Raw genomic sequence first — 26,891 nt, forward strand, 5'->3', positions numbered from 1 at the left:
CACTTCTTGCGAAGGGGTTCGCTTCCCTACTACTGCAACTACCTGCACTACCACTACTAATCTGATTATTATTTGAATTGTACTCATTTTGGATCCCACGAGTAGCACGGGAAAAGAGGTCAACCACGCCAGAGCCCTGCATTAACGCGGTAAGGGACAAATACTGTGAGGGGTGCCCAGGTGCCCCACAGGCTCCGTTAATGGCCGAACATCTTTTTCACCCCTTCGACCATTCATTCCTCAGCACGGTTTTTCGCATCACACCTTGAATTGGGGTTACCCCGTTTGGTGGACTCTTACCACCGGAACGGGTTGTCCGTAGTTCTATTCTGGACGCCGGAACTACACGGCCTGCACCTGGAACCTTCTATAGAGTGGTCTGTGCATCTAATGGTTCTGAATACGCTGCAGGAAACATCATTTTAAGGTTGATGTCCACTTGGATATAGCTCCCGATAGTATTTACATGATTGGAAATACAAACATGACTGACCATGCTTTCCGGAACCAGTTTTACGGAAATGTCATATTTCTGAAGATTTCCAACCAATCTTAATGCGTCGGTGGCATTCAACTTCCTATTAGTTCTAGTTTCTAGGAAAATTGCAAACATCTATCTAACTTTACACCGCACAAAAATACAAGCGACAGAAAAATATGACATTTGGACATGACCTCAGAAAATCCGGAACATTCCGGTGTCCAGTGGCCAATATGCATGGCCAAGGAAGTTCCTAAAACTGGGCCAAATTTGCCGTCGACTGCTCCAGATGCATCCAATTTCATTCATTTTTCATAAAGTTATAAGCATTTGAATTTGGGCAAAATTTTGCCTATCTCAATCATTTTGCCTATCCCTGTAGGCTACAAAAACTAGCTGAGCAATGGTATTTAACCCTATGAAATGAACGATTTAGAGTTTTACGATTTTAACGTATATGGCGAGTGCAATCAATGCAAACATCATTTTTTGTAGAACAAAAGAAAAAAAGTTTTCAATCTTTGGGTCATGCACAAATTACGTCACGCTCCAAAGGGGAGGGGAGGGTTCAAGCTACGTTGACAAGCCTTATTAAATTTTCGGAGGACTCATTCTTAAAATGTATGACAAAGGGGGGGGGGGGGGTGGAGGTTGTCAAAAAAGTTGAAATTTAGCGTGACATAATTTGTGTACCATCCCTTTGGTGTTTTATTCGAGTCAAGAAAAAGAATATGAGCATTATTTTGAGTGAAATAATCTGGAGGCCATCTTGGACTTTGACACTATTTTAGATGTAAAATATTTTCCTGACATTACGTTCCTACTGATACCAAGCCTGCTTCTCAGCTTAACTAGCTATAACAACAGGTTATTAAATATGAATGTCAATCAGTATCAATTATATATCAATAAAAGTAATTGAAAAAAAAAATGAAGTTAAGCAGTAGAAAATCTGTAGGATTTTTATTTGATTCACACACATTACGGAACTTAATTCTCTCAGGAAATCTTGGGAAAAAAAAATCAAGTGACCCATAGTATAAAATCATACTATGTTAAGTAGATGAAAAACCGAATTTAGTACTATACCTACATTTAATTCCACTAAATTTGTGTCCTTTGATAGATACGCGTATTTCGCCCTCAACTGGAAGGCCGTCTTCAGTGTCGTGTACTAGACTCGACTAGTACACGATACTGGAAGACGGCCTTACAGTTGAGGTCAAATACGCGTATCTGTCAAAGGACACAAACTCTAGTGGAATTGAATGAGTATAGTATAAAATTCGATTTTCCATCTACTCATAGGAATTCCACTAAACAGCTCGAAGATTTATTATTATATATGCTATATATGTATAATACTATGTTGTTTTTCTGATATTTTTTTAGCAAGATTCTGGACGATAACACTAGTGATCCTTTATAGAGAGATAAGCGGAAATAAAATGGAATGATTTGGCAACAGACCAGCAGTGCTAATTTTGCTTTGGCGTCGAGTATAATATTGTGACACGGACATGACTTCCTCATTGCTAAAATGTGTATTTTGTTTCGTTATAGATCTTTGAGCTACATATCCAAACTAATACACAGCCGAAAAAATCAACAACTAAAAATCGCATTGACAAAAATTTTAAAAAGAAAATTATTTCATGTTTTTGCTTCATGCAAAATTACTTTTACCGAAATAATTTCAAGCGGATTACATTACTCTTCAAGAAAAGTTCAAAACATAACGCATGTTCGTTTCACACTTTGACAGCTCTCGCTGCTCGATTGGCTCACACTTTAACAGAAATGTCAAATTCCGCGAATCTCTCTTATAAAGAATTACTAATATACACCGTCTACCGTATCGGGCTGCAGTCCGATTTTCAAATTATCTTAGCCTAAATTTTGATGAAATCGAGCTTGAAATTAACACAGAATTGTCAACAGGATTCCCTTAGATTAATCTAAGAGTTTAATAAGAACATGCGAGAAAAGTAATGGTTTTGGTTTGTAACAAATAATATTCCATATTATTCCATATTGTTTTTTTTTTTATTATCCATATTGTTTATTTTTTTTTATTTTGTTATAATGAGAGGATTGTTTTATGGCTTGATTTTTGGTGAGTTTCGATATCAACAATAACAGTTGATATAATTATTTCTGCAACTCAACCTACGATTTGTGCAAGTATTCATATTATATTATAATTACACTGCTCACACTATTATGAGTCACTATGTCACGATTATTAGTCGTTCTATTCCACATGAAATTCAGAATGGAGAATAGACATAATAATCGCTCACCCGTACGGGTCACCCGTAAAAGTGTAGCCACTGTAGAAGGACTATTTGTTCGTAAGAATTCCCACAAATCCGTGCAGAACTCTTCGGCCTCGTATTCCGGAAACTTTGATTTGAATTCCGGACAGCTCATGAAAACCATAAATAGAAAAATCAAATCATCATTTAAAATCGGCAATCCACTGAAGAGGCGTGTAAGGCAGTTGAGTATTATAAAGGTTTATAGATATCTTTGGATTATGTTGAATAAAACGAGCCTCGAAAGTGAAAACTTTGGAACGGCAGAAATTGAAATATTTCGATTGAAATGTTTCCCATACAAAGTTGAGTGTCCGGAATTAAAGCTGTCCGTAATATGAATCAAAACGGTAAATGCATTTATTTATACTTGTTTAAAACAAATGTGAATTATTAGGACTAAGTCTTATTACTTTGACAGCCCAACCTGCAATTCCATCATGGCTGCGAAAATGAATGACGGGCTATTTAGCCTTAAGCTTAATAATGACACTTGTTTTTAAATTTCGATGGGCTATTCTTACATAAGTTGCCCAAGACTCGAAAATCGTTGATGATTTTTCTTTAATGATGTAGGATAGAAGCATCGATGTTGACCACTATATTCATATTTTTGTCCAAATTGATCAAATAAAGAATAATGTTCCTCATAGTTTCAACTTGTATACACCTTATTTGTGAAAAAAATGAAGCAGTTTGGTGCAACCGTCTTTGAGCAATGGACATTCATGTGTCTGGTATCAAGCTGACCTAACAAAGATCTTAAAAACTTCTAAAAACATCATATCGTAATTTTCAGATATCTCCTAGAATACACCAATAACAGATATCGATATAGACTAAAACTAAACTAAAAGGTTTTTTGAGAACTTGTGAAAAATGGTGCAAAAGCATTGAGAAACAAAAAAGTTTTCAAGGTTTTAATATTTTATTGCGGTAAAAAATGAAGCTGCTGGTTCCAAACGATGCTCAGTTCCGATATTTTTCATACAACATATGGATGAAAAGCTTTAATTTTGCGTATTGGAGCACGTACATTTATTTTAAAAATATATTTTTTCTTAGGCTGGCCAAAACAGGCGCTTCTACTGTACAATGCAAAACAGATGCGCTTTGAATAAGAGGCGCGTGAATGACGGTTCGCCCATGACCATGAGGTCACGCTACGGCTCTGAGTATACCTCTGCATCTGCATTGTTGTCACGGGAAGGAGTTTTTTGTCAGTAGGAAGGATTAGGAGGCTACTCAATCTGGTAGGCTCACTTTGGTAAGTGATGTGATTCATGTAATCTAAATGTATAACTGAACTCTGGTGAAGAATTATTAGAGATTTTATAAATTAAAAAAAAATACATGCGTGTTGTATTTTATGTTCGGCTTTGGGACAAAGGAAGAAATGTTTGTGATATTCATTATTATTAGAGACCGTGTTTACCTCTACATCTCTATGGTTATCATAGGGTGGCCAACAGTATGTTTGGTTTTGCGCTAGGATGCCTATTAGTTTGGTGTCACTAGTTTGACTCAATGCATCTCGTACAACGGAACACTCCTAGTAAATCTGTGTTTTTTATGATACGTAAAATCAATCATTCGCTGAGAAACAAAGAACTACAAACATACTTACCAACAGCTTTTGGAGCGTTACATAGATGGCTGCAGACGGTGTCCTTGTCTTATTATGTAAGAGTAGTAAGATTTTATTCATAAAAATGTATCTCTAATTTCGGAAAAGAATAATATTTTGGAAAATATATGTTGAAAAACTTTTGTTGAAAAGAAAGAAACAAAGTTCATGAGATAGATTTTTACAACGATTGTCCGATTAGATCCTGAAATTGAATTTTTATTAATCATTTAAAATATCTAAATTAACTTATTGCATCGTAATAAAATTTGTGATATACCCAGACAATCGTGCTTTTTAAGGACTGTTCATTTAAGAAAGTAGACACCTAAATATTAGCATTTTGGTGTAAAAATTCCATAAAAACAAATAAAATTTTGTTTCAGTGTGATCTCAAGTGTTTATTTTGACAGCAGACAAAAGTTGACATAAAAAAAATATAAATTCTGAACGATGAGTCGAATTGACATGGCGACTCTCAATTTTTCTGAACAATGGTGTACAGAAAAACTGCCGTTCCGAGATTTGGCTTAATCGCGAAGTGTCCAAATTGAATTTTTTCAAAGCTGTGGCCAGAACAGATATTCCTGACGACGTACGATACATCCCAACAGAAAAATTTGGGAAAAAATGATTTGGTATGGCAAGCAATTTGCTCCTGCGGTATGAAAGTACTACATATTTCACGACGGGTTCAATCAACAGCGAAAATTACAGAACTGAATGCATTAAAAAATGGCTTCTGCCCATCTACTGAAAGCATACCATGCCTCCATTGTTTTTGCCAGACCTAGCATCGGCTCACTATGCTTCAGCTACTTTGGAGATGCTCAAGAAGGAATAAGTCGAATTTGTAGAAAAATGATCGAATCCATCAAATTGCTCAGAACTACGCCTCATTGAAACATATTGGGCAATAATCAAACGGCATCTTAAAAAGGATGGAAGGAAGCAAGCTCCATCGATTTTTTCAAGAAAATGTGGTCAGCAGTTCAAAAAGCAGTTCGAAAGTTCCGAAAAAGTTGTGCAGAATTTTATGGGAGTATCAAGAGAAAAGTAAGAGCATTCTCCAGCAATGCTCAATAAATGTTCAAATTTATGTGAATTTGATCGAAATTACGTTGATTTCCATGTATTTTAGGTAAACTCATGAATTTGTTCGAAAATAAACAGTTTACTGTAAAAACACGTGTCCACTTTCTTAAATGAAACAGTCCTTAGACCAAGTATCAAAATACTGTATTTTTCATCGCTAAGCAATCAGAACAACTGACGGCAACCTTTGCACTTCATTTTGTCTCAAATTACAAGCATTATCAATTCAAAAGTTAGAAACAACATTTTGAAAGCTACTTCAAGAGGGCTTGTAATAGGGGGAGATCCCCCAGTACCGGACACTTAAGCCACTAAATTTATAATTCGAAAAATATTGGTTTCATGTGCTCGTGTTACCATTTATGATAAATATTATCATTTTTATAGTGTACAAAAATAAATTTGAAGTTATAAATATGAATTTTGACATTGCATTTTGATGATGTATTTTAGTACCAAATTGATCGATCTTGAAAGGTGGCACCCAATACCGGACACATACTGGAAATGCCTCGAATCATGTGAATTTGACATCATTGAATGTGTTTACTATATGAATAGTATATAATTGCCAATTCAATGCATTTGCAACATTTACAAGAACAATTGAGGTTTTTCATAGTTTGCAAGATGTCCATCAAAACCTCTTTCATATATGATGGAAAATAGCACATTTTACGATGCAGTTCTGAATGTTCATTCTTCTTACTTTATTGCATGTTTGATACATTATCGACGGAATCCATGAAAAATGAATGTATTTTGAGACACTGGTGTAATAATTACAAAAATATCATGTAACAAATCAAGCTGTCCGAAACTGGGGGGATAGGAGTTGCTCAACCAAAATTGTAATTTGTCCATATTTAGTTCAATTTTGGTACAAAAATACATTCATACTATCAATATGGATTATGTTCGAACACGTTTGCGTGATCTAAATTATTTTTCATATTCGAAATAATTACCAAAAAGGCTCAAAATTAAGGCGATACGTCAATTTTTTTTAAATTTTCAAACTTTTGTCCTTTTAAAAAAACATGCATGTTTCAAGGATGTGTTATTCTACGCAATCATTAGTCTCCATAAAAGCTTCCTTTTCTACTAATACACCATCTTGATTGGACCATGATTTCTCAATTTTTCGACTTTGTCCGGTATTGGGTGCTGTCCGGCACTGGGGATCTCCCCTATAAGGGAAGACAGGGTAGAAAATCAAGAATAAATAAATATTTTATTGACGCAGCATGTTGTTTTTTGAGCGTGCAATAACAATCAAACATAGAACATTAAGCCGAGAAGCAGGCTCTGTCCCAGTTGGGACGTTATGCTATAAAAAACAGAATCAAGTGTGAGCAGATTTAGAGTGCAGCATGCATAAGTTTTCTTATCCAACCAGCAACCCATAGTGAGAAGAATCCACTCCATACCGTGTGAAGCTTAATTTGGCCACTTTGGCCAGTACTCACGCGGGCAAACGCTGCCAGGCTGCTGCCACTGAGATGAGTGATTCTCACATTAGCATTTGAGCGCACCACCTTTTCGACTTGGTTGTCAGCTCGATGAGCAACTGACAAAGTGTTTGCACTTTTCGCCCAAGGATTTTGCACCTCGCGAGTTTGCTGTGTTTGTGAGCCGACAATCGCCGGATAAAATTAATTTCAAACGCCTTTTCTTCCAAAGCCGAGAGTTCCTCTAAGTTGTTTGCAAACTGCTTAATTTGAACCACCGTGGATAAATTGGTGTTATTAGGTGATCAGTGTCGTACAAGTCGGATTCTTACAGATTATTACAAGTAATTTCTATTGGGAAAGTTGCCGTACTTACGACAAACTGTTCAGAAGCATGAATGCCAAGTTATTGTTCAAGTGTATTATCATTCTCTATCATTCTGAGTAGAGTAGGAATTTGAATAAATTGTCCTCACGTTTGATGTAAATTGAGGTTGTTAGTTTGTAGAAGGACCATTAAGCTGCGATTTCAGCTGGTTTATGGAATCATTAGAAGTTGCAATATTGGAAGAGAAAACACGATGGAAAACCATTTAGCACCTAGGTTGGAGCTATTATATTAAATAGAACCATAATAATGAGTTATCTTGTAAGCAAGAAGGTAGCGAAGGATACTTCAAAATGATTCAACAAGGTAAAATCAATAAAAGTGGGAAAATCATTAAGCAACTGTTTTGTTAATTTTCGTTAAATACACAATGCAACAGAATTTAAACTTTTTGTCTACTTTGGGTTCTTTTTAAGATTTTTGATAGATTTCCGAACAAAACTAAATTTTTCTGAGTTTCGCCCTTTTTGACTTAAAGAATAGATTGATAGTTTAATTTGTGCAGTAATTAAAATTAGTCGAAATTTGTGTGTGAAACAAACCCATGACCATCCGCTTATGAAGCGAACGTGCAGCCAACTACGCCACGTTGACCCCCTAAAAATAAAAAGTGATTTTTAATCACGATTATTCACTGTGATTTCTAAAAAGTATAATATTATATTTTTTAACTGGAAGATGAATCATTTTTTCAGATATTTAATTCTAACAACTTCGATGTATAACTTAAGATACCCATATTTTGGAAAAATATGCAGATTTGGCCTTCATTTTTAACATAGTTGATTTCATTTGACTTGAATAGTAATGTACACATAGTTACAACTTGTATAATGGTATAGATATTTACTTTGATATAAATTAAGAATAGCAGTCTTACCCCATCGAAAGTAGTCGATTTTACCCTACTTGCGCAATTTTCACAACTAGAGTTTTATTACAAGGCTAAACATTTACAAATAATATTTCACTTCATTGAAGAATATTTCATCTCAGCAGTAGTACAGAGTCCACGATTATCACCAAATCTGGAGCACTATCCTGGAAAGGTTCTCATATATTCTCATGGATTCCTTACAGAATTCTGAGCAGGACAGACTTCTTCATAGATCACATTTTTTTAAACAAGTATTGTGTGGATTTCTGACGGAATCCTGAAAAAAAATTTCAGAGAATCACGGACTGAACTCTCGTCAAATTCGGGGCTTCATTAAGATGAACCCCAGAAATGTATTTTCAAATAATACTAGATGAGATTCTGACAAAATCATTAAAGAACTTAAGGTTGATTTCTGAGGATGCTGTTTATTAAAATCCTGGACAACATTTCACAGGGTTCAGGGCAAAGTATTTGAATGAATCCTGGGTTGGATTCTGACGTAATCTTGAGCACAGTTTTCATAGAATTTTAGGCAAATTATAGCAGAAATATTTAAATTGCTGCATTAAAAAAATTTGGCCCGTTGCACCATTTTCTTTCTGAGATTCGGCCCACGATTCAAAAAGGTTGGGCAGGCCTGACTTAGAGAATAGCATCCCAACTAACATTCACTCATTTAACAAACACCATTATGGCAATTTTATTCAGCATCATGTTTAATAACATTTTAATAATTTTCATGGCCAACCTTTGTTCAGGCGTTGTCCACACAAATTTGGAGAAACTTTAAAGCATGTCGTTGAATCCCAACTTTATTTTTCAGCTTTTAAAATGTTTTACAAGTATTTAGTTCAGCTTTTATACGACTGGTCCAAAAATAATTAAAACAAATAAAAACAAAAAATACTTTTCTTGGCGCTTCAAATGTAGTGTACACAATTATCATGATATAAACCATAATTAAAAATCGGCTGGATACTGAATTCGAACTCGAGACCTTTCCAATCGTCAGCGGGTATGTTTTGCCATCTGTGCCATCCTAGAATTGATTAATAAATCGTCCAGTGCAAAATATAAAACACTCATAGCTGATATTGATCATGTTTGAGCTTCTATTCGATATCGTCTAATCGACACATGGTACGCTTATCAAAACTGAACAAGCATATTATTCAGCTGCTGTTTAGTGCTGATCCAAGCTGAGTTCAGTCGACTATTTATAGCGCACAGTGAGAATTTATGTCAATGATGGTCCAAAAATAATTTTTGTTTAAACAAAGTGAAATACTTCTGAAATAATTAAGGTGAATATGCATCGAAGCCAAACCTTAAATATTCAAAAGCACAAATCTAGAGAACCAGACAGCGCAGCGGTTCGAGCTGAAAACCTAATCGATTGGTCACACACTGGTGATGACCAATCGATTAAGTTTTCAGCTTGAACGGATGTTTAGTTCTCTAGATTTGTGTTCTTGAACATTTGAGGATTGGCTTCGATGCATCTTCACCTTAATCTAATTTCATAATAAATTTTAGTTTGTTCAAACCTTCAATTTGAAAGATTCATTAACTTAAATTGAAATTAATTTATTTTATAAATTATTTGTATTAATTAAATATAATACTGATTTGTATTTTCATAAACCTATTATGCATTAAAGAAAAAGTCCTCTGTATGAATATATTTAAATCATTTGAATTGTTATATGGACTATGTGTCTGAATAGAAAAATGTTCGAATATCTTGACGCGTGGGATTTTTTTCAGAAATGACCAAGTAAATTTTTCTTAGATCGCACTATTCAGTTGTGAAGAAATGTCATTTCAAATGTCGCTCGCTATAGAAATTTATTTAATCAATTCTGTCAGAGAAACTTCCACTTTTCTTGTACGGACAACATCCCGAGCAGGCAAAAATGTTCAGCAATAGCAATTATAATATGGATAGCTAAAGTGATATTAACTTGATAGATATAATATATAAAAGATCTGGAAATGACATCTAAAATTAACTACATACAAAAACAAACAAAATTTTGATGTTGTCTTCCGATTTTTTATGTCAATCAAGTCAATATCACGCTTTGTTTGTCAGTAGTTTGCTCCTACTAGAAATACTTAGCTCAAATGTTTGTTTTTGTTTTTCAAAATATCCTACATTTCTGGAGGCTGACCTTGTTTATTTTCTAAACAGCTATTCAAAAGTTTTGAGAGGGCATAAGTTATATGCTTTGAAATGCATTCGGAACTCAACACGAATTTCGGATATTTTGTCCATTTTATGAAATTTAGCTATGTGTGATCGCTTTTACAAGGCTTACTTATTACAGAACAATGTGGTTTGTTAATGGTCATTTTGACCTGTATTGGATCAACTGTTCTTATAATATACCGAAGCTGAATTAGGATTTTATAAGATACTTATGCATGCTTTATGTTAAACATGTGAGTGCGACGCAAGTAAAAACGTTAGTTCGTCTTCTGAATATCCTTTTAGTTTAGTTTAGTGGGAATATTGGCTTTTTAATTGGGGGAAACATGTCTTGTTCAGCTCATTAGTAAAACAATCTTGACTAGTCGAATGAGAATCTTTGGAAACGTTTAATAAGTGGTGATTCATCTTTTGTTCATTCTAATGCATAACGTTGAACATTGACCTAAGTTTGTGTTGAAAAAACACCTCTTCAGCTCTTTATAGAGCAAAATTTTTATTCAGCTGTCATTACCATTATTGAACAATAATTAAACATGCATGCTTGTTTGTGGTTCTAAATTGTTAGTTTTTTTTCTTTTTTTTATCTTTATTAACGAGATTTTTAGACCTGGGCTAGTTCATCTCGGGACCAACGGCTTTACTTCCCTTCCGAAGGAAGTCGTCACTATAACTTCTTACGTCATAAGTGACTATGTCGGGGATGGGATTCGATCCCAGGTCCACGGCGTGAGAGGCGTGAGTTCTAACCACTACACCAGGCCCGTCCCCTGAATTGTTAGTTGGGATTAGGGAGCATTTATGAATGACGTAGCATTCTTAGCCCATTTTTAGTCCATCCTTTCTTCTTCTTCTTTTTGGCGTTACGTCCCACTGGGACAGAGCCTGCTTCTCAGATTAGTGTTCTTATGAGCACTTCCACAGTTATTAACTGAGAGCTTACTATGCCAATGACCATTTTTACATGCGTATACCGTGTGGCAGGTACGAAGATACTCTATGCCCTGGGAAGTCGAGAAAATTTCCAACCCGAAAAGATCCTCGACCGGTGGGATTCGAACCCACGACCCTCAGCTTGGTCTTGCTGAATAGCTGCGCGTTTACCGCTACGGCTATCTGGGGGCCTGCAGCCTAATTTTTCTTTTCCTAACATGCACCGTCCTAGTAAAATTAGAAAAGATCTATGGCTCATGATGGATTCTGTGATTTAAGAAAATGTAAAAATAAATTCTGCGATCCATGTTTATTAAGAAAACGAATTCATCGAAACGAAATAAAAAATTAAGATTACTCCAGTATAAACACTTTCATTCATCAGATGAACACGGCTTAGCTTTCTTTTTTGTTGCCCTCTGGTTACGTTTTACGTTCTGTCCAGTTTTCTTTTGGCTTAGTATTTCTCCTTATTTTCCTTCATACACATTCGGTTGTCCAGCCAGTCTTTATAGTTTTCTTCATTTTCTTTGTTATTTGTTCTATGTTCTTTGTTGTAGCTAATCTGTAATATGAGAGATCCAGAATCACTAAACAAATTTTTCAGGCAACTTCTGTAAGCCTTGACCGCAGATCTAAAATACAGTGGCTCGTGGATGTGCCGAGCCAAAATATTTAACTGTATTCTCCCAATAAGCAGATGAAGAAGACGATGTGGTTGCTGATTGTTTTTATATGGAAATCTTGCTTTCGCATTGAAAAGTTTTTATTTTACACACTTACAAGAAAGTACTCCTTAAGTCAATTTTACCAGTTATCGAAAAACGCAAAAATAAGTTCTAGTTCGATATTCCTGAGCACCCAGCAAAGAATCATTATAAAATTTAAATAAAAAATATAAAATGAACTTTATTTTATTTAAATTTTTGTTGCTCATTTGTTTCTATTCCCCTCTTACCACCGAAATGGTTACCTACGGACATAAAAGAAGATTAATATTTGTATAAGCCTTATTTAAAATGAAAATTTGTAATGCATCGTAATTGAAAATACATAATTATGTGTGATATCCACTAATTTAAAAATATTTTCGAAACAACGTTAATACATGACATTTAAAATGTCGTAAGCAAGTGTGTATTAAATACAGTCAAACCTCCATGAGTCGATATCTGAAGGAATCATAGACTCACAGATGTCATGGAACAGAAATACTTTGGAAAGCTGTTTGAGCGATTCATCATAGTTAGCATGAAATTTTGTTTAAGTATGGTTCTATGAGTCGATATTAAGACATAGAACATCGACTCATGGAGGTTTCACTGTATAATTTATTTCCCTTTAATTCGCTACACATCAGTGAATAAGTAGTAGTATCGAGAGTCCGAATGTAGTACTAGAAGTGGTACCCATTCTGAGCCCGATCACTATACGGACTTTGATGTGACTGTTATGCGAATATTTTCAAGATGGGACAACACAAATGAGGATTGTTTTTGTACAAGTAATACCATGAGGTAGTTCCGGGGGACACATAGGCTTCTTTCCAAAAGCCGATTATATGTGGTGTGATTGAGTTTTTTCCCTTTTTTTTCCTCTTTCACAACAACTCAAGCGAGCCGGAGTAGGATTGTACAAGTTAGGAACAAAGGCTACTTTTTTAGCAGTTTTTATCGATCTTCTGACGATGTTGAGTTTATTTATGTAAAAAACGCAAATCGGTCAAAAGTCGACATGGGACTGTTATGCGATTATGGGCAGCATATAGAATGTTATTTTAGTTTTTATACTGTTTCTCACCTGGACTAACTTCCGACATAACTGAATTATCCCCAGTCATTTAATTTCCATTGGACGTTTCTTGCACAGCATCTGCATTTATTAAAAAAAGTAAGAGGTTGTTTCCGAGATACAACCGCCAAGTTGACGTTGGATAACGTTAGCTTCATCTATTTCCTGGCTTAAGACCGGCACAAACTTATGAAAGATTTCTACTGATAAAAATCCAATCAATTTTCATATTATTTGTTGCATGTTAATTCTGACCTATTGTGGACATTGTGTGTTAGCACAGAAAATCTGTGTTGTAAGTTTGGTTCGGTTAACACTTCAACACCGATAGACTCGGTCGATGGAAGAATAAGCATGAGCGGTAACTCTTGCTTCCCAAACAAATATTTCGGTCGAACGTTAGGTCCACGCATGATCCACTAAGATTTGTTGCTTTAGTAGTTTACGAATCCAGTTTGAGGTTGAGGTACTTCTCCATGAAGTCCGCGAGCTCCATGTTCTCCTCTTTGCTCAAATCGATGTTAATGTTCCTTTTGATACTCGAAGAAGTTCCGCACCATGAAGAACTTTTTCTGCTTCGTAGTGGTATCCGGGGAAATGTAGAGGCAAATCTGCGATTTCAGAGCTCGGCCGTCAGGAAGCGAATGGCCTATCTGATCGGTTTGTTTAAGATTACCAACCTGTGCGCGATCCACGCCAAGCGTGTCAGCATCATACCGAAGGACATTCAACTGACTCGTCGAATCCGCGGAGAACGCGCTTAAATTGAATTGAAGCACCATTTCAAACAAAACGGGTCATTCGATGTAAAAGAGTTACAAACAGAGACACTTCATCTATAACTATTAATTGATTAATTAATTTATTTATTTATCAATTATAATTTTGGTTGATTAGTTTTCTAGTTAGCTGTTGCTGATTAGTTTTAGCTCTTTGTTTGACAAATTAATACTATGATCGCTCTAGCATGCATTTGCATGTAGGTAGCGACGACGACAACGGAATTATTCAAAGTAAGTAAAGTTTGTAAGGATGCTTAAAATATATCCCCGAGCCCGATTTCATCTTTTAAACTGGTACCAATTAGCTCATACGGTTGAAATAATTAAATTTCTGTTATATATCAGGTTTTTCCTTAAGAAATTGCCTACATCTAGGCGTTGTTATCACAATTCTTGAAATTAACTATTCATTATTTCTTTACATATTGCATTATTAAGCATTTTGCAAGCATATTCGAATTCAGGGAGCTCATATTCATTATGTAGAGTTGTTTCAAAAAATAACAATAATCGCATTGACAAGTGATCAATTTCACCCCGAAGTGGGATTCCCCGATTTTCTATTTAAGGGATGATTTTTAGCATAAAACCACATTTGTTATAAAATTTTGGCACATGAGCCAAAGAGGCTGACCGTCGTACTTGTATTCAGTTGTTTGGCATTTTCAACATGATTGAAAACAGACAAGAAAAACCATGAAAAATGATCAATTATCACTAAATTACGGCACATGTAAACTCCAAAACGTCAAAACCTTATAACAGCAAGAAAAATGTGCTTTTCTATTAAGGTGATTATAGAACGAAGCCACACCTCAAATTTTCAAGAGCACAAGACTTGAGAACCAAACAGCGCTCCGCGTTAAAAATCTATCCCATTGGTCACCACCAGGAAACAAGCAAGTTGATTGGTTTTCAATGCGATCTGTTGTCAGATACTCTCGTCTTGTGCACATGAAAATTGAAAGTTTGGCTTCGTTTTATAATCACCTTAAAAATAAGACATGCCTCGATATTTACCAATTGTTCAATAGTTTAGTCATGAAAATCAATAGTTTTCATTATTTGAGTAGATTCGTAGAAAGATTTGCAATCGATTGGTGCAAGAATCTTGAAAATTTATGCGGGCGTTAGTAAGTTATTAACAGTCAAAATCTAACCACTTTTCGTGACGCGAGCGATTTTCCGTTTTTCGAAATTGTACCCCAGTATGTTGCCGTAAGACGTTATCCAACGTCAAAGAGAAAAAAAATAAACCATAGTTATTAATTACATTTTGATAGTCTTTCTACGTACCACAACTGTCGTTACCGCTAACTGCCTGAGACAAAAGCACGTATTCATTCTCTTGATTAATCATAAACTCCAAAGTAAAGCTTTCGAAATGCATCAAGTCTTCACTTATCCAATGCAGTTTTCAGAAGCCCACGAAAGTTTGTCTTAGTGACTCTTGAAGTATTTCCAAGGAGAAACTGGCGAAGGACCTTGTTCCAGATTGCTTTGATAGGGCCAAAGAACAATCTGTCCATCGGCTGTAGGATTCTCGTGGAGTTAGGATAAAGTGAGATCAGAATTATTCGATGTTTTGTGCAAACTCAGCCAACACAATATTAATGTGACTTTTGTCCACATTACATCCAAAAAGAGCGGTAAAACACTTTTTATCCAAGTTGTTGTTGCCCAAAAAAAAATTTCGAATCTTTGTTCACAGAGGGCATTGAACTCACTCGGGACCAGCTGAAATCCTGATTCATCGAAACTAATGTGCTTCGGGTCCGCGAATATTGAAAGATCGATCCCCTTCTCTCTTAAAATGCCCTCAACCTCGGAAAACCACATTCGAAGGAGTTGCTCAGTTACTTTGGCCCCGGATCTCGCAAGATTTTTGGTGAACTTCTTTGTGATCGCAGGATGTCTCTTTAGGAATCGTAGCCCCCAATTTATACCTGAAACACAGACAAACAGACGTAACACTCTAATTATGTTCATCGTACAGCAGAATAGCGCCCAATTTTAATATTTGGTAGTTTGCCGACGGACCACTTGTGGCGCTCGCCTCACTTTTGTTCGAGTTTGACGTTTGCTCACTACCGCCACCTAATTCACGGTTGGCCAAATGACGTATTTTTAGCATTGGGCATAAATGTGCATGTGACTATGTTTTGAATTGATAATTGTTCTAGCAGTTACGTCTGTTTGTCTGTGCAATACATACTTGGAAATGTTACAGGTAATGTCCTAGAACTTCTGATCATACTCGCGTAGTCATTGACAGTATTTGTTAAATCAGTTTCGCTAATGGGAAATCCGGATCTGGCCATGTAAATTGTCCATTTTCCAACCGTGCTTCTCCTGAGAGTCGCAAGATCAGCGGTAGTCCTGATTTGGTACTCTCAGGAGGTATTTGCAGATGTCGCTGAACCGTAGTGAATGGAACAAGATGGTGTTTTGCAGATTTACGGATGTTCTCTGTTCGTCGTGCTTCGGAGACAGCTTTTTCCAGAGCCTCGATTCCGTAACTCCTTCGTTTTGGATGCTGCTGCCTTGAAATTACCGTCCAATATGTTAAAATAAGCATAAAATGAATAAGCCATTTAACGAAACAGTCGGTTGACGTTTTCTGGCGGGCCGCTCATTGTCTGATGTTACCAGTAAATAAAATAAATTCTTCCCTGCCTGCTGATTTTAATTTTACTGGGGGAGATTGTAAATCTCGTTGCACGCCATTAAGAGAAAAATAACCATCATCGTTTTACAAATTTTCAAAACCAGTTTTTATTGCTCAGAACCGAAGCAATGTTTATGAAAATCTATCATTGCATTGCACTTGCTATCTGTAATGCAGTGATACATTTTTATGAAAAAATCTTTAAAATTGAACGAAAAAACTGGTTTTTCCTTTTTGATGATTGTTGATGATTGAATGATGGATTCTTGAGCCTTATTGAATGAGTTCCTCCCAAATGTGGCGCTAGAAGAAACGTAAATAAATGGGCCCGCCAGCAAGTTTCAAAGCTGGTAAACAAACAAAAAACATGTGATTCCAAACATCTCATGAAATGGCTTATAGTTTCTATAAGTGATGGTAAGAAGTGATCCCTAACTGTGTGGGAATTGATCAGCCATTGGTCACATTTAGGATCACTTTTTAAATCGCTGCTTTTCAGTATTTAAGTTACTAACTCGAGAAAAACTTCATTAAATTGATGAAAACTCACCTTATTCTTGACATAGGTGCCATTTTCGTATCCAAAATCGTAATTTTAACACTTAAAAAAGCTTATGAATGCTGGTGCTCCTGTTTACGAAAATCGATGATATGTTGACAGCTGAAGAACTACAACTCTACACTTGGACAAAAATGGTACAATTTTTCAATTAAAAATTACGATAAGTACTATAAATAGTAAACAACAAATATTATTATGCAGGAAAAAACATTTTTTCATTATAATGCATGTTTTAAGTAAGATTTTCGATTTGAAACACCAAAGTGATCCATAACTGTGGGTGATCCATAGCTGTGTAGGGGGGTATTAAGATTTTTTGAGGTTCTTCTTTTTCTTGGCATTGACGTCCTAACTAGGACAGAGCCTGTTTCTCAGCTTAGTGTTCTTATGAGCACATTCACAGTTATTAACTGAGAGCGTTCTTTGCCAAACTTGCCAGTTTTGCATTTGTATATCGTGTGGTAGGTACGATGATGCTCTATGCTCAGAGAAGTCAAGAAAATTTCCATTATGAAAAGATCCTGGACCAACGGGAATCGAACCCAAACACCTTCAGCATGGGTTAGCGTTGTAGCCTTGTTGTTGTAGCCGTTGTAGTAGAATACAGTAGGGACTTGATTTTGTCAGCCCCTTGATGAATTTTAGGCTGACAAAATGGGGAAACTGACAAAATCGGGTCATATATTTTGTTTCTATTTTTAAAACTTTTACGTGTTAATTTTTACTTATGAACCGCGTTTACAACCTACATAGACTTTTAAGGGGGTGATGAACATGGGCGTAGCCATGTTTTTTGTTTATCAAAGGGACAGCGGCGCTCAAAATTTTATTCTCAAATTTCGTGCCGAAACGATGTTTATACACAGCCTCTGCACCGTTTTTGCATGAATCATAAAACTATGCAGGATATCCAGCCTACTATTTCACAGTAAGCAGAGTAAGGTCCTAAACGCGTCTTGAGTAACGTCTAGAAAAGTAATTTTAGAACAAAAATCTGGAGTTTCGATTCGTGGTGTTCTCTGTGTATAGTGTAGTTTTTTTTATCGTCAATTTCGCTCTAGCCAGAAAGACAACAAGAATCAACCCGAATCCTAGTTTTACATGACCGTTGAATTATCTAAACATCTCTCTTAGGATACCGAAATACATAAAAATATATGAAAATTCCTTTTTTTTTCTCAAAATGGTATCAGTAATTGCCTCGAAGCTCTTCTAGGAATTCCTTTAAGTATAAATCATAGAATGATTCAACTGGAGATTTCTATATAAAGTTTGTGAAAACCAAAAAGTAATAGTTTTAGATACTTTCTTTAGTTTCCGTATTTCTAATGACATTCGATGAAGTCGTGAATAAATATCTGAAATTATTCTTATGCCTATGGGATGATTAGATGCTTAAATATGATCTTAGTGAAATTCCTTGTGTTCCTTGAAAATCTCGTGAGATGATTCTTGTAAGATTTCTTCAATAATCATAGAAATTTTTCAAAAAATCAGTTGTGAAATAAGAGCAATTTCTGAAGAAATCTTCAACACATATTGGAGAGGAATTTTGAAATTATCAAAAGATTTTTTAATGAGTCCTAGGTGGAGTTTTCAAGGCAGTTATTCATGAAGTTACAGTTAACGCTCCTTACTCGATATTCCGTATCTCGATATCGAGTTAGAGAACCATAATAAAAGTTGGTTTTCATGGCTAACTCATGTCCCTTGGAACGCAGTTGCACTGCATTTGTGTTCTTAACTCGATACTTCTCTAACTCGATGGTCCCTTCAATATCGAGTAAGGGAGAGATGACTGTATTTAAGGCAGTTATAATGGAGTTATTCACGCAGAATCCCAAAAAAAAACATAAAGAATCAAGTTTTAAAGGAATATTTAGAGATTATTACTGAAGAAACCCGAATGGAGTATAACAAGGAGTTGAAGTAATTGAGTCATTCCTAGAGCCATTTCTTAAAAAAAATTACTTTATAGGAATTTTGGGTGTACTTTCTGGACGAGTTCAAGAGGGAACGCATGAAGAAATTAAATCTTAAACGAATATTTTTAAAAATCTCTTCAAAGTAATTATTTTATAAATTGTTCCAGAAACACACTGGGTACCCAGTATGTGGCTGAAAAAAAAATATAAAATTATTAGTTTTACCCGAATATTTTTGAAAAAAAAGTTTCATTAGGATTCCATAGAATATCTTTGAATTAGTATTGAGAGAAGTCTTGGAGGACTTCATGAATGAACTACCACTTAGCTTCTGTTTCATGAACTTGGCTGTGTAAAAATTGGTTTTAATTCAATTTTAACCAATAATTGTCAGGTTACTAAGTAACGAAGCACGATTTACTAGTACTCGAAATCTTATGAAATTCGCTGTCGACTAATCGGCTGTTCATATCTCCATTGCGGGCTGTTGATAAAACCTTCGAACAATTTCTGACAATTAGTTTTATAATCTATCATTACGCAATTATTGTATTAAATACGAGAACTTGAGACAATTTTTTCAAGAATTCAAACACAAGATTAGTGAGATTGTTCTATCGTATAGAGGGAAGGAGGCATAACAGACAAACAGACGTTACTGCTAGAACAATTATCAATGCAAAACATAGTCACATGAACATTTACGCCCAATACTAAAAATACTTCATTTGGCCAACCGTGACCTAGGTGGCGGTAGTGAGCAAACATCAAACTCGAACAAAAGTGAGGCGAGCCTCACAAGTGGTCCGTCGGCAAACTACCAAATATTAAAATTGGGTGCTATTCTGCTGTACGATGAAAATAATTAGAGTGTTACGTCTGTTTGTCTGTGGAGGCATTACCATTGTCCCTTCTAGCTACGCCATGCGTGCATGACAGCGAACACCATCACCAGTATTAATGTAAACGTGGTAAAAAAATGACGAAGATTTTTTTTTTTAATATTCAAAATAGGCTGACAAAATCGGGTCACAAAGCTGACAAAATCGGGGGCTGACGAAATCGGGTCAGTACTGTATTTTGTTTCATTTTTTTTTTTTTGCAGACTTCCGCCTATTATTGTTTCGAATCACATTTAATATTTTTGATGTTTGGGAATTACCGACAATTTTCTCAAATCTTCTGATGTGATTTAAAAAAGTTTTTTATTGATCTAAAAAAGTTTAATTCTAAATAATTTTAGTCATGATTGGTGGAGTCACGAACGCCTAAATCTGAAGTTTTATTCTACCAACCACACTTTAGACTATATATAACATTGCAAGACTATTTAGTTTGTTAAAGCACAATTATACTTTAAATGCGTTCCACGTTATTGTTAACATTTTTACCTTTTCCTACCATTCGCCTTTTAGGTTAGTAGTAGTTAGTAACCATCGGTACAATAACACATTTTCTATTCTCTATCTCTTCCATCCGCAGGTTCCCACCATTGCTGAAACCGACCTTTCCTCACAATGAAGGGTTGGTTCGATGCATTTCGAGACGATGGGGCTCCCACTCTGTACTCGTTTTCCAACCGAACGCCAGTAACCGGCGATGTGTCGATCGTGGCCGTATGCGTCTTGTTTGCCACTATCTATCTGGCTTTTCTGGTCATCTTTCCCGGTGTTCGAAAGCAGGTAAGCGAAGCGTCAAACCACCCATCGAATTGCATAACATGGACTTTTATTAGTTGCATCTTCATTACCAACGCAACGATAGTTAAACTATGAACCTCTTTGAGCTTAGCGTATTTAATACAGTGTTCTTTGATAAAAGTTGTTAGATGGAAGTTTGGATTTAGAATAAATACTATGAACACTTCTACAAATGTTATGAGCTTGGACGTTCTTTACCAATAAAAAACTGTTTTTTTTTATTTATTGTAGGATCATTTGTCAATATGATATCCTATTACTTAGAGTACAGGTCATCAGATCTACAAGCTTAACGAGTGACCTTACATAATTTTACAAACTGGGATACCATGGCTGTACCATGGAGTTCAAGAGAAATTTGAAGGTTGTTCTAAACATCCTTTAAGTACAGGTCTTCAGATCTACAAGCGTAGCTAATCATCTCTTGAAGGGTCATGAACAACGTTTAATAAGGACGTGAGTCGCATGATCGGTTTCTCTTCATCGATCCTTTCGATGTGAATAAAAATGACAAGATGCAAGTTTGTTAGCATTTTTTCACTACAAACCTATTGGCAGCGATGCAATATTGCGTCTTGAGGTGAAAAATGCTGACAAACTTGCATCTTGTCACTTTTATTTACAGACGAGTAGATCGATGAAGAGAAATTGATCATGTTACTTACGCCCTTATTCCAGCACACGCTTGACATATGTCACAACATCTTCTTCTTGGCATTAAGGTAAGATGAATCTAAGCAAAACCTCAAGTTTTCAAGAGCACAAATCTGGAGAACCAAACATCCGTTTGAACTGAAAACTTTATCGATTGGTCACTAGCTGGTGGTGACCAATCGATGAAGTTATCAGCTCAAACGGGTTTTTGGTTTTCCAGATTTGTGCTCTTGAAAATTTGAGGTTTGGCTTCGATTCATTTTCACCTTAACGTCCCCACTGGGACAAAGCCGGCTATTCAGCTTAGTGTTCTTATGAGCACTTCCACAGTTAACAGTGCGCATCGTGCCTTCGTCCTGTGCGTACACGAGTTCTCTCTGCTTTTGGAAGTTTTTTTTTAAACTACCTAAAACAATAAAACAGTACTTTTCAGTGCTAAAAACCAGTACTTTTCAGTGTTAAAATTAAAAACGTTACTTTTCAGTGCTACTAAAACAGTACATTTTAGTACTATTTTTTCTACTTTTGATCCCTTTACGATCCTTGTTTGTACCCGTACCTTCGATTTTTCGTTGGTAATCTTGGAATAAAAACCTATTAGGAGGTCTCGTCTTCTTTCGTGTATTCACTAAACATGGTTGCAACTACAAGCAAAAAGAAGGGTGAATCTCTGAATTCACAACTTCCTTCCAAAAAAGTGGGATTTAAAACTATCACTAAACGTGGCAAGAATGGAAGAAAGGACGCTTCTCAGGAATGCGAACTTTCTTCCAAGGGTGAAATGGATAATGTTGATAATTGCATTGAAATGAGCAATCAGTTCGATGCTCTAGACAAATTTTCCGAACACCAAATCGAAGCAGTCTCTAGCCCAGGCTCTTTGATGCAAGTGAGGATGCAAAGAGTGCCGCCTATCGTGGACAGTTGTTTCCAAATTTGGGGGATTTAGGCAGACGATCTTGAACTCCATTAGGGGAATCAAGGTTTCATTCCAAATCGCAAGGAAAGGAGACTGTCGCGTTTTGCCGGAAACTCTTAAAGATCGCGAACTTCTTCTCAAACATCTTGAAGAATTTTATACTTATGACCACAAAACTGAACGTTTGTTCAAAGTCGTCTTGGTCTCTCAATTGACTATAAGTCACCTGAAGAGATCAAAAATCGAATAAATGATTTATTTGGATTTTCTCCAGTCCAAGTAATCATTATGAAAAAAGAACCCAATATGGCATTGTTCGGAAAGGGCTTTCTCGAAAATATTATTTAATTCACTTTAACGAAAAAAAATCATAATAATATTAAAGCTTTAGAAAAATCATTTCCAAATCAAAAATCAAATCAAACCAAACTGATGCGCATGCGGAAATGTGTCAAGTGAGAATCTCCTGCTGTATAATCATCCGGCGCCAGGAGACACGTCCACGGCAACTAAACTATTCTTGCTCCTATTTTGCGCTTTCTCGTGGTAAGTAGTCGAAATTTTGTGACAAACGCAACTATTTTAAGCAACCAAAAAGGTTCAGCACGATTTTTACTGCTTACGTTGGTAAATTCGGTTGGTTTCCATACAAGAGGTAAATTCATCTGCACCATTGAGTTTGCCTCTTGTATACAAACCAACCAAATAATAATGATTTTGTCACACATTTTTCGCTTACTTCCACTGAGAGTATCTCATCTACGAGCATACCGTACATGTTTATTCGCACGAAAATACTTAATAAGGGGCATGTCCATGTCGATTGGGTTTTTGTTCGCATTGTTTAAAAAAAATCAGAATCCGGAGGAGCAAAGCGTGAAGCATGGAAAGCTAGAAAGCCAGTAAAAAACGCTCTACAATTTTACTGACTAAGTCAGTAATTTCCATCAATCAAAACATATTTTGGTTTACTGGGTTCTTTCGGTAATAGTAAAAATTACCGAAAAATCCGTAGTTCCAAAACCCAGTAAAATTTTACTGGGGTCGGTAATCCGAATTGGCTGTGTACTACGCCTCTTCGTCTACCTAAAAATTCTTACGGAAAATCATCAAATAATGTACCCACTTCAAGTGGTATGTCTGCCTCTGATTTTAATTTTCTAATTGAACAATTGAATCTAATGATTGATGCAATGTTCAAAGCCACCACTATGACTGAAGCAGTCCAAGTCAGTGTAAAATTTACTAATCAAATTGTTATTGGATTACGTTTTTCTAATGGATCCAAATAATAATTTAAATATTTTAAATTGGAATGCTTCTTACAGCTTCTTCTTCTTTCTTCTTTTTGGCGTTACGTCCCAACTGGGATAAAGCCTGCTTCTCAGATTAGTGTTCTTATGAGCACTTCCACAGTTATTAACTGAGAGCTTTCTCTGCCGAATGACCATTTTTGCATGTGTATATCGTATGGCAGGTACGAAGATACTCTATGCCCTGGGAATCGAGAAAATTTCCTTTACGAAAAGATCCTCGACCAGCGGGATTCGAACCCACGACCCTCAGCATGGTCAAACTGAATAGCTTCTTACAGCTAATAACGTACATATAGCAGTTTTTACTGAAACATATTTAAATCATGGATCAAAACTAAAAAAGACCCTAACTTTTCTGTTTATCGTAATGATAGACTTGATGGGGCATGTGGGGGAGTTGCAATCATCATTCATAGGCGTATAAAACAAAACAGTTGATTTCGTCATTTGAAACTAAAGTTTTTGAAACTTTAGGTGTTTCAGTTGAAACACAGCTTGGTAAATATACTTTCATAGCTGCCTATTTGCCTTTTCAATGCTCTGGACAGCAAGTTAATTTGCACCAAACTGATTTGCGAAAATTGACTCGCACTAAGTCAATTTTTTATCATTGGTGACTTTAATGCCAAACATCGGTCATGGAATAATTCACAAAGTAATTCCAACGACAGAATTTTATTTGATGAGTGCTCTTCAGGATACTTCTCAATTCAATACCCTGATAGTCCTACATGTTTTTACTCTTCTAGAAATCCATCTACGATTGATTTGGTCTTAACCGACTCTAGTCATCTTTGTAGCCAATTAGTTACTCATGCTGATTTTTAATTTTGATCCACTTTCAATTATTTTCGAGCCAACTGGAAATAAAACATGTATTGACTCTAATCTTGTTGTTAACATTTCTTTACAAACAAAACTTGATATTGACAATGCTCTTGAAACTTTAACAAATTCCAGGAGAAGGCAATTTCAACGCACTCGCGATCCTGCTATGAAAATTATATGGCAGGATTTGTAGAAAGAAATCAAAAAACGTTTTTCACAATTAAGAAACAAAAATTTTGAAAGATCAAATTAATGCTCTTTGTCTCGATCTCGGTGATCATTAAGTTGTGTTTGATCCTTCGACCTTGACGCTTGCTCCTGCGGGGGCCGGCGATGAGGGCACGATCAAATATGTATGATTGCACCTTTAATCGTTACAACGGTGAGACGTAAATATGATTTTTCAACAAACTATGAAAGGTTCGTCACTGTGAGTGTCGACATAAACTCTGATTCATAAATTATTTACGTCCAATTTTTTTTTCTCAAAACACCTTTTTCCTTTTACTTTTATTTTTGTAATTAAAAAAAAATTTTGAATGGTTCGACACTACGAGTGTAGACTTGCGAAAGGATCACTTTATTTAACAAACTTTGAATGGTTCGTCACCTCAAGTGTCGGCATAATTTTTCTCTACATAGATATTGTTCATACCAAATGAAAATATTATATTTACATATAAGCATATTTATAGCTCACAAATAATTATTTATCATGGTCTAATCGCTTATCAAAGTGAATCCTGTGACCTAACGATCCTCCCCATTAACAAACATCCTTCCCAGTAACCTTTGTGGAGATGCAGAGGCAAACACGGTCTCCTAATAGCAAAAGTTACACACTGACATTCCTTCCCCCAATCCCACCTGACTGCAAGGACGTGGCCGGCGCCGTTATTGACCATGTATAAATAGAGGCACTGAATTATGCACACTGAAGAAGATTATGGCCAATCCCAGCCGATCTTCTAGTTGATTCTTTGTGCATTTTCACTGACTTCGGTCAATCACGGAATAGCAACCATTGATATGTGTAGTCAGTCTAAGCTAAGCTATACTACAATAGTTCTAAATAATGGACGCAGTAGTTTCAACCCCCAACAAAAAAAAAAGCTAAGCTAAGCTAATTAAGAAACAAAAATTTTGAAAATAAGGTTTTTCAATTGGAACCTTTTGGGAATTATCTAAAATTTTGAAAAAAAATCTCAGAAGCCAATACCGGCATTGATAGACGTAAACAAATTATTACTAACTAATTGCGGAAAAGCTCAAAAACTTGCTATGCAATTTGAAAGCGCACACCAAGCGGTAGGACACTTGGTCTGGTATAAAAATATTAAAATATATTAATAAATTGATTATAGAACGAAGCCACACCTCAAATTTTCAAGAGCAAAAGACTTGAGAACCAGACAGCGCTCCGCTTTGAAAATTTATCCCATTGGTCACCACCAGCAAGCAAGCAATTTAATTGGTTTTCAACGCGATCTGTTGTAAGATTCTCCAGTCTTGTGCACTTGAAAATTCAAAGTTTGGCTTCGTTCTATAATCACCTTAATACAGATATTAGAAATATTATCAGGTGTGCATGGAGTTTTGCTATTGATTGTGGTTGTCAAATATTTACATGCACCAATCATAACTCTTAAATTATCCTCACGTATGGATCAATGCACGAGTTCACTATTTGACGGTGCCTTGTTATTTATGTGAAAACAAATTTTCTAATTGCAAAGCTCCCGTTTAGGACTTGCTCTACTTCTGCTATTGCTTTTTCGAAAGAGGATTAAAGATATAGTGGATTGCGTTCATCATTCAGATGAAGTTGAGCCTACGAAAGTGTAAGTATAATAGGTATTCGAACATACGAGACAGACAGGGGGCAGGTTGGTTGTGTTTTAAAATCCAAAAAACAATGAACGTACTGACCAGGTATTAGTCTGAAAAGAATTTCCGGTGAGTTGAGGAAATGGCTCCTGTTCAAGTAATGGGTGCGGTGAATCAAATTTGCTTTTGCGGTGTAGGCGAAAAAAAGTAAAACCAGAAGAGATAATTCTGAAGGACCTTGCCATTTAATTATCAAAATCTGTCTACAAGACGTCAAAATAAGTTTTTCTCCCCACCATACATGTTTCAGCTCATTCAAATTTAAGTTTTTATTTGAATTTTTATATATTAAATTGCTAAAATGCGGCCGAGTGTTTCGAGGACGACTAAGATCGCTATCTGACGTTATCATCCATCATTTCTGAGTTATCTGACTAGGCATCGTTGCTCTTAATCCTCGATGTCTTAACATCGACATCTGGTGAAACTCTGTTCACTTTTCTGCTGTGGTAATCAGGATCATACCGTAACAAA

At 35.8% G+C, this 26,891-nt stretch overlaps 1 protein-coding gene across 3 annotated transcripts in view; it reads left to right on the forward strand.

Annotated features, from left to right (window-relative positions):
- Nucleotides 1-26,891, forward strand: part of LOC5569376 (dual oxidase maturation factor 1) — a 413,009-nt gene that overhangs the window by 365,166 nt on the left and 20,952 nt on the right. For 2 of the 3 annotated variants that reach the window (XM_021844771.1, XM_021844770.1), the window contains exon 4: nucleotides 20,596-20,795. In XM_021844771.1, the coding sequence (XP_021700463.1) occupies nucleotides 20,631-20,795 (165 nt within the window). In that variant the 5' untranslated portion in view covers nucleotides 20,596-20,630. Of the gene's footprint in view, nucleotides 1-7,266; nucleotides 7,317-20,595; nucleotides 20,796-26,891 lie in introns of those variants that run through there. The other variant, XM_001658400.2, reaches the window with a different exon arrangement.

The sequence above is a fragment of the Aedes aegypti genome, chromosome 2 (assembly GCF_002204515.2).
Source record: "Aedes aegypti strain LVP_AGWG chromosome 2, AaegL5.0 Primary Assembly, whole genome shotgun sequence".
Classification (NCBI taxonomy): Eukaryota; Metazoa; Arthropoda; class Insecta; order Diptera; family Culicidae; genus Aedes; species Aedes aegypti.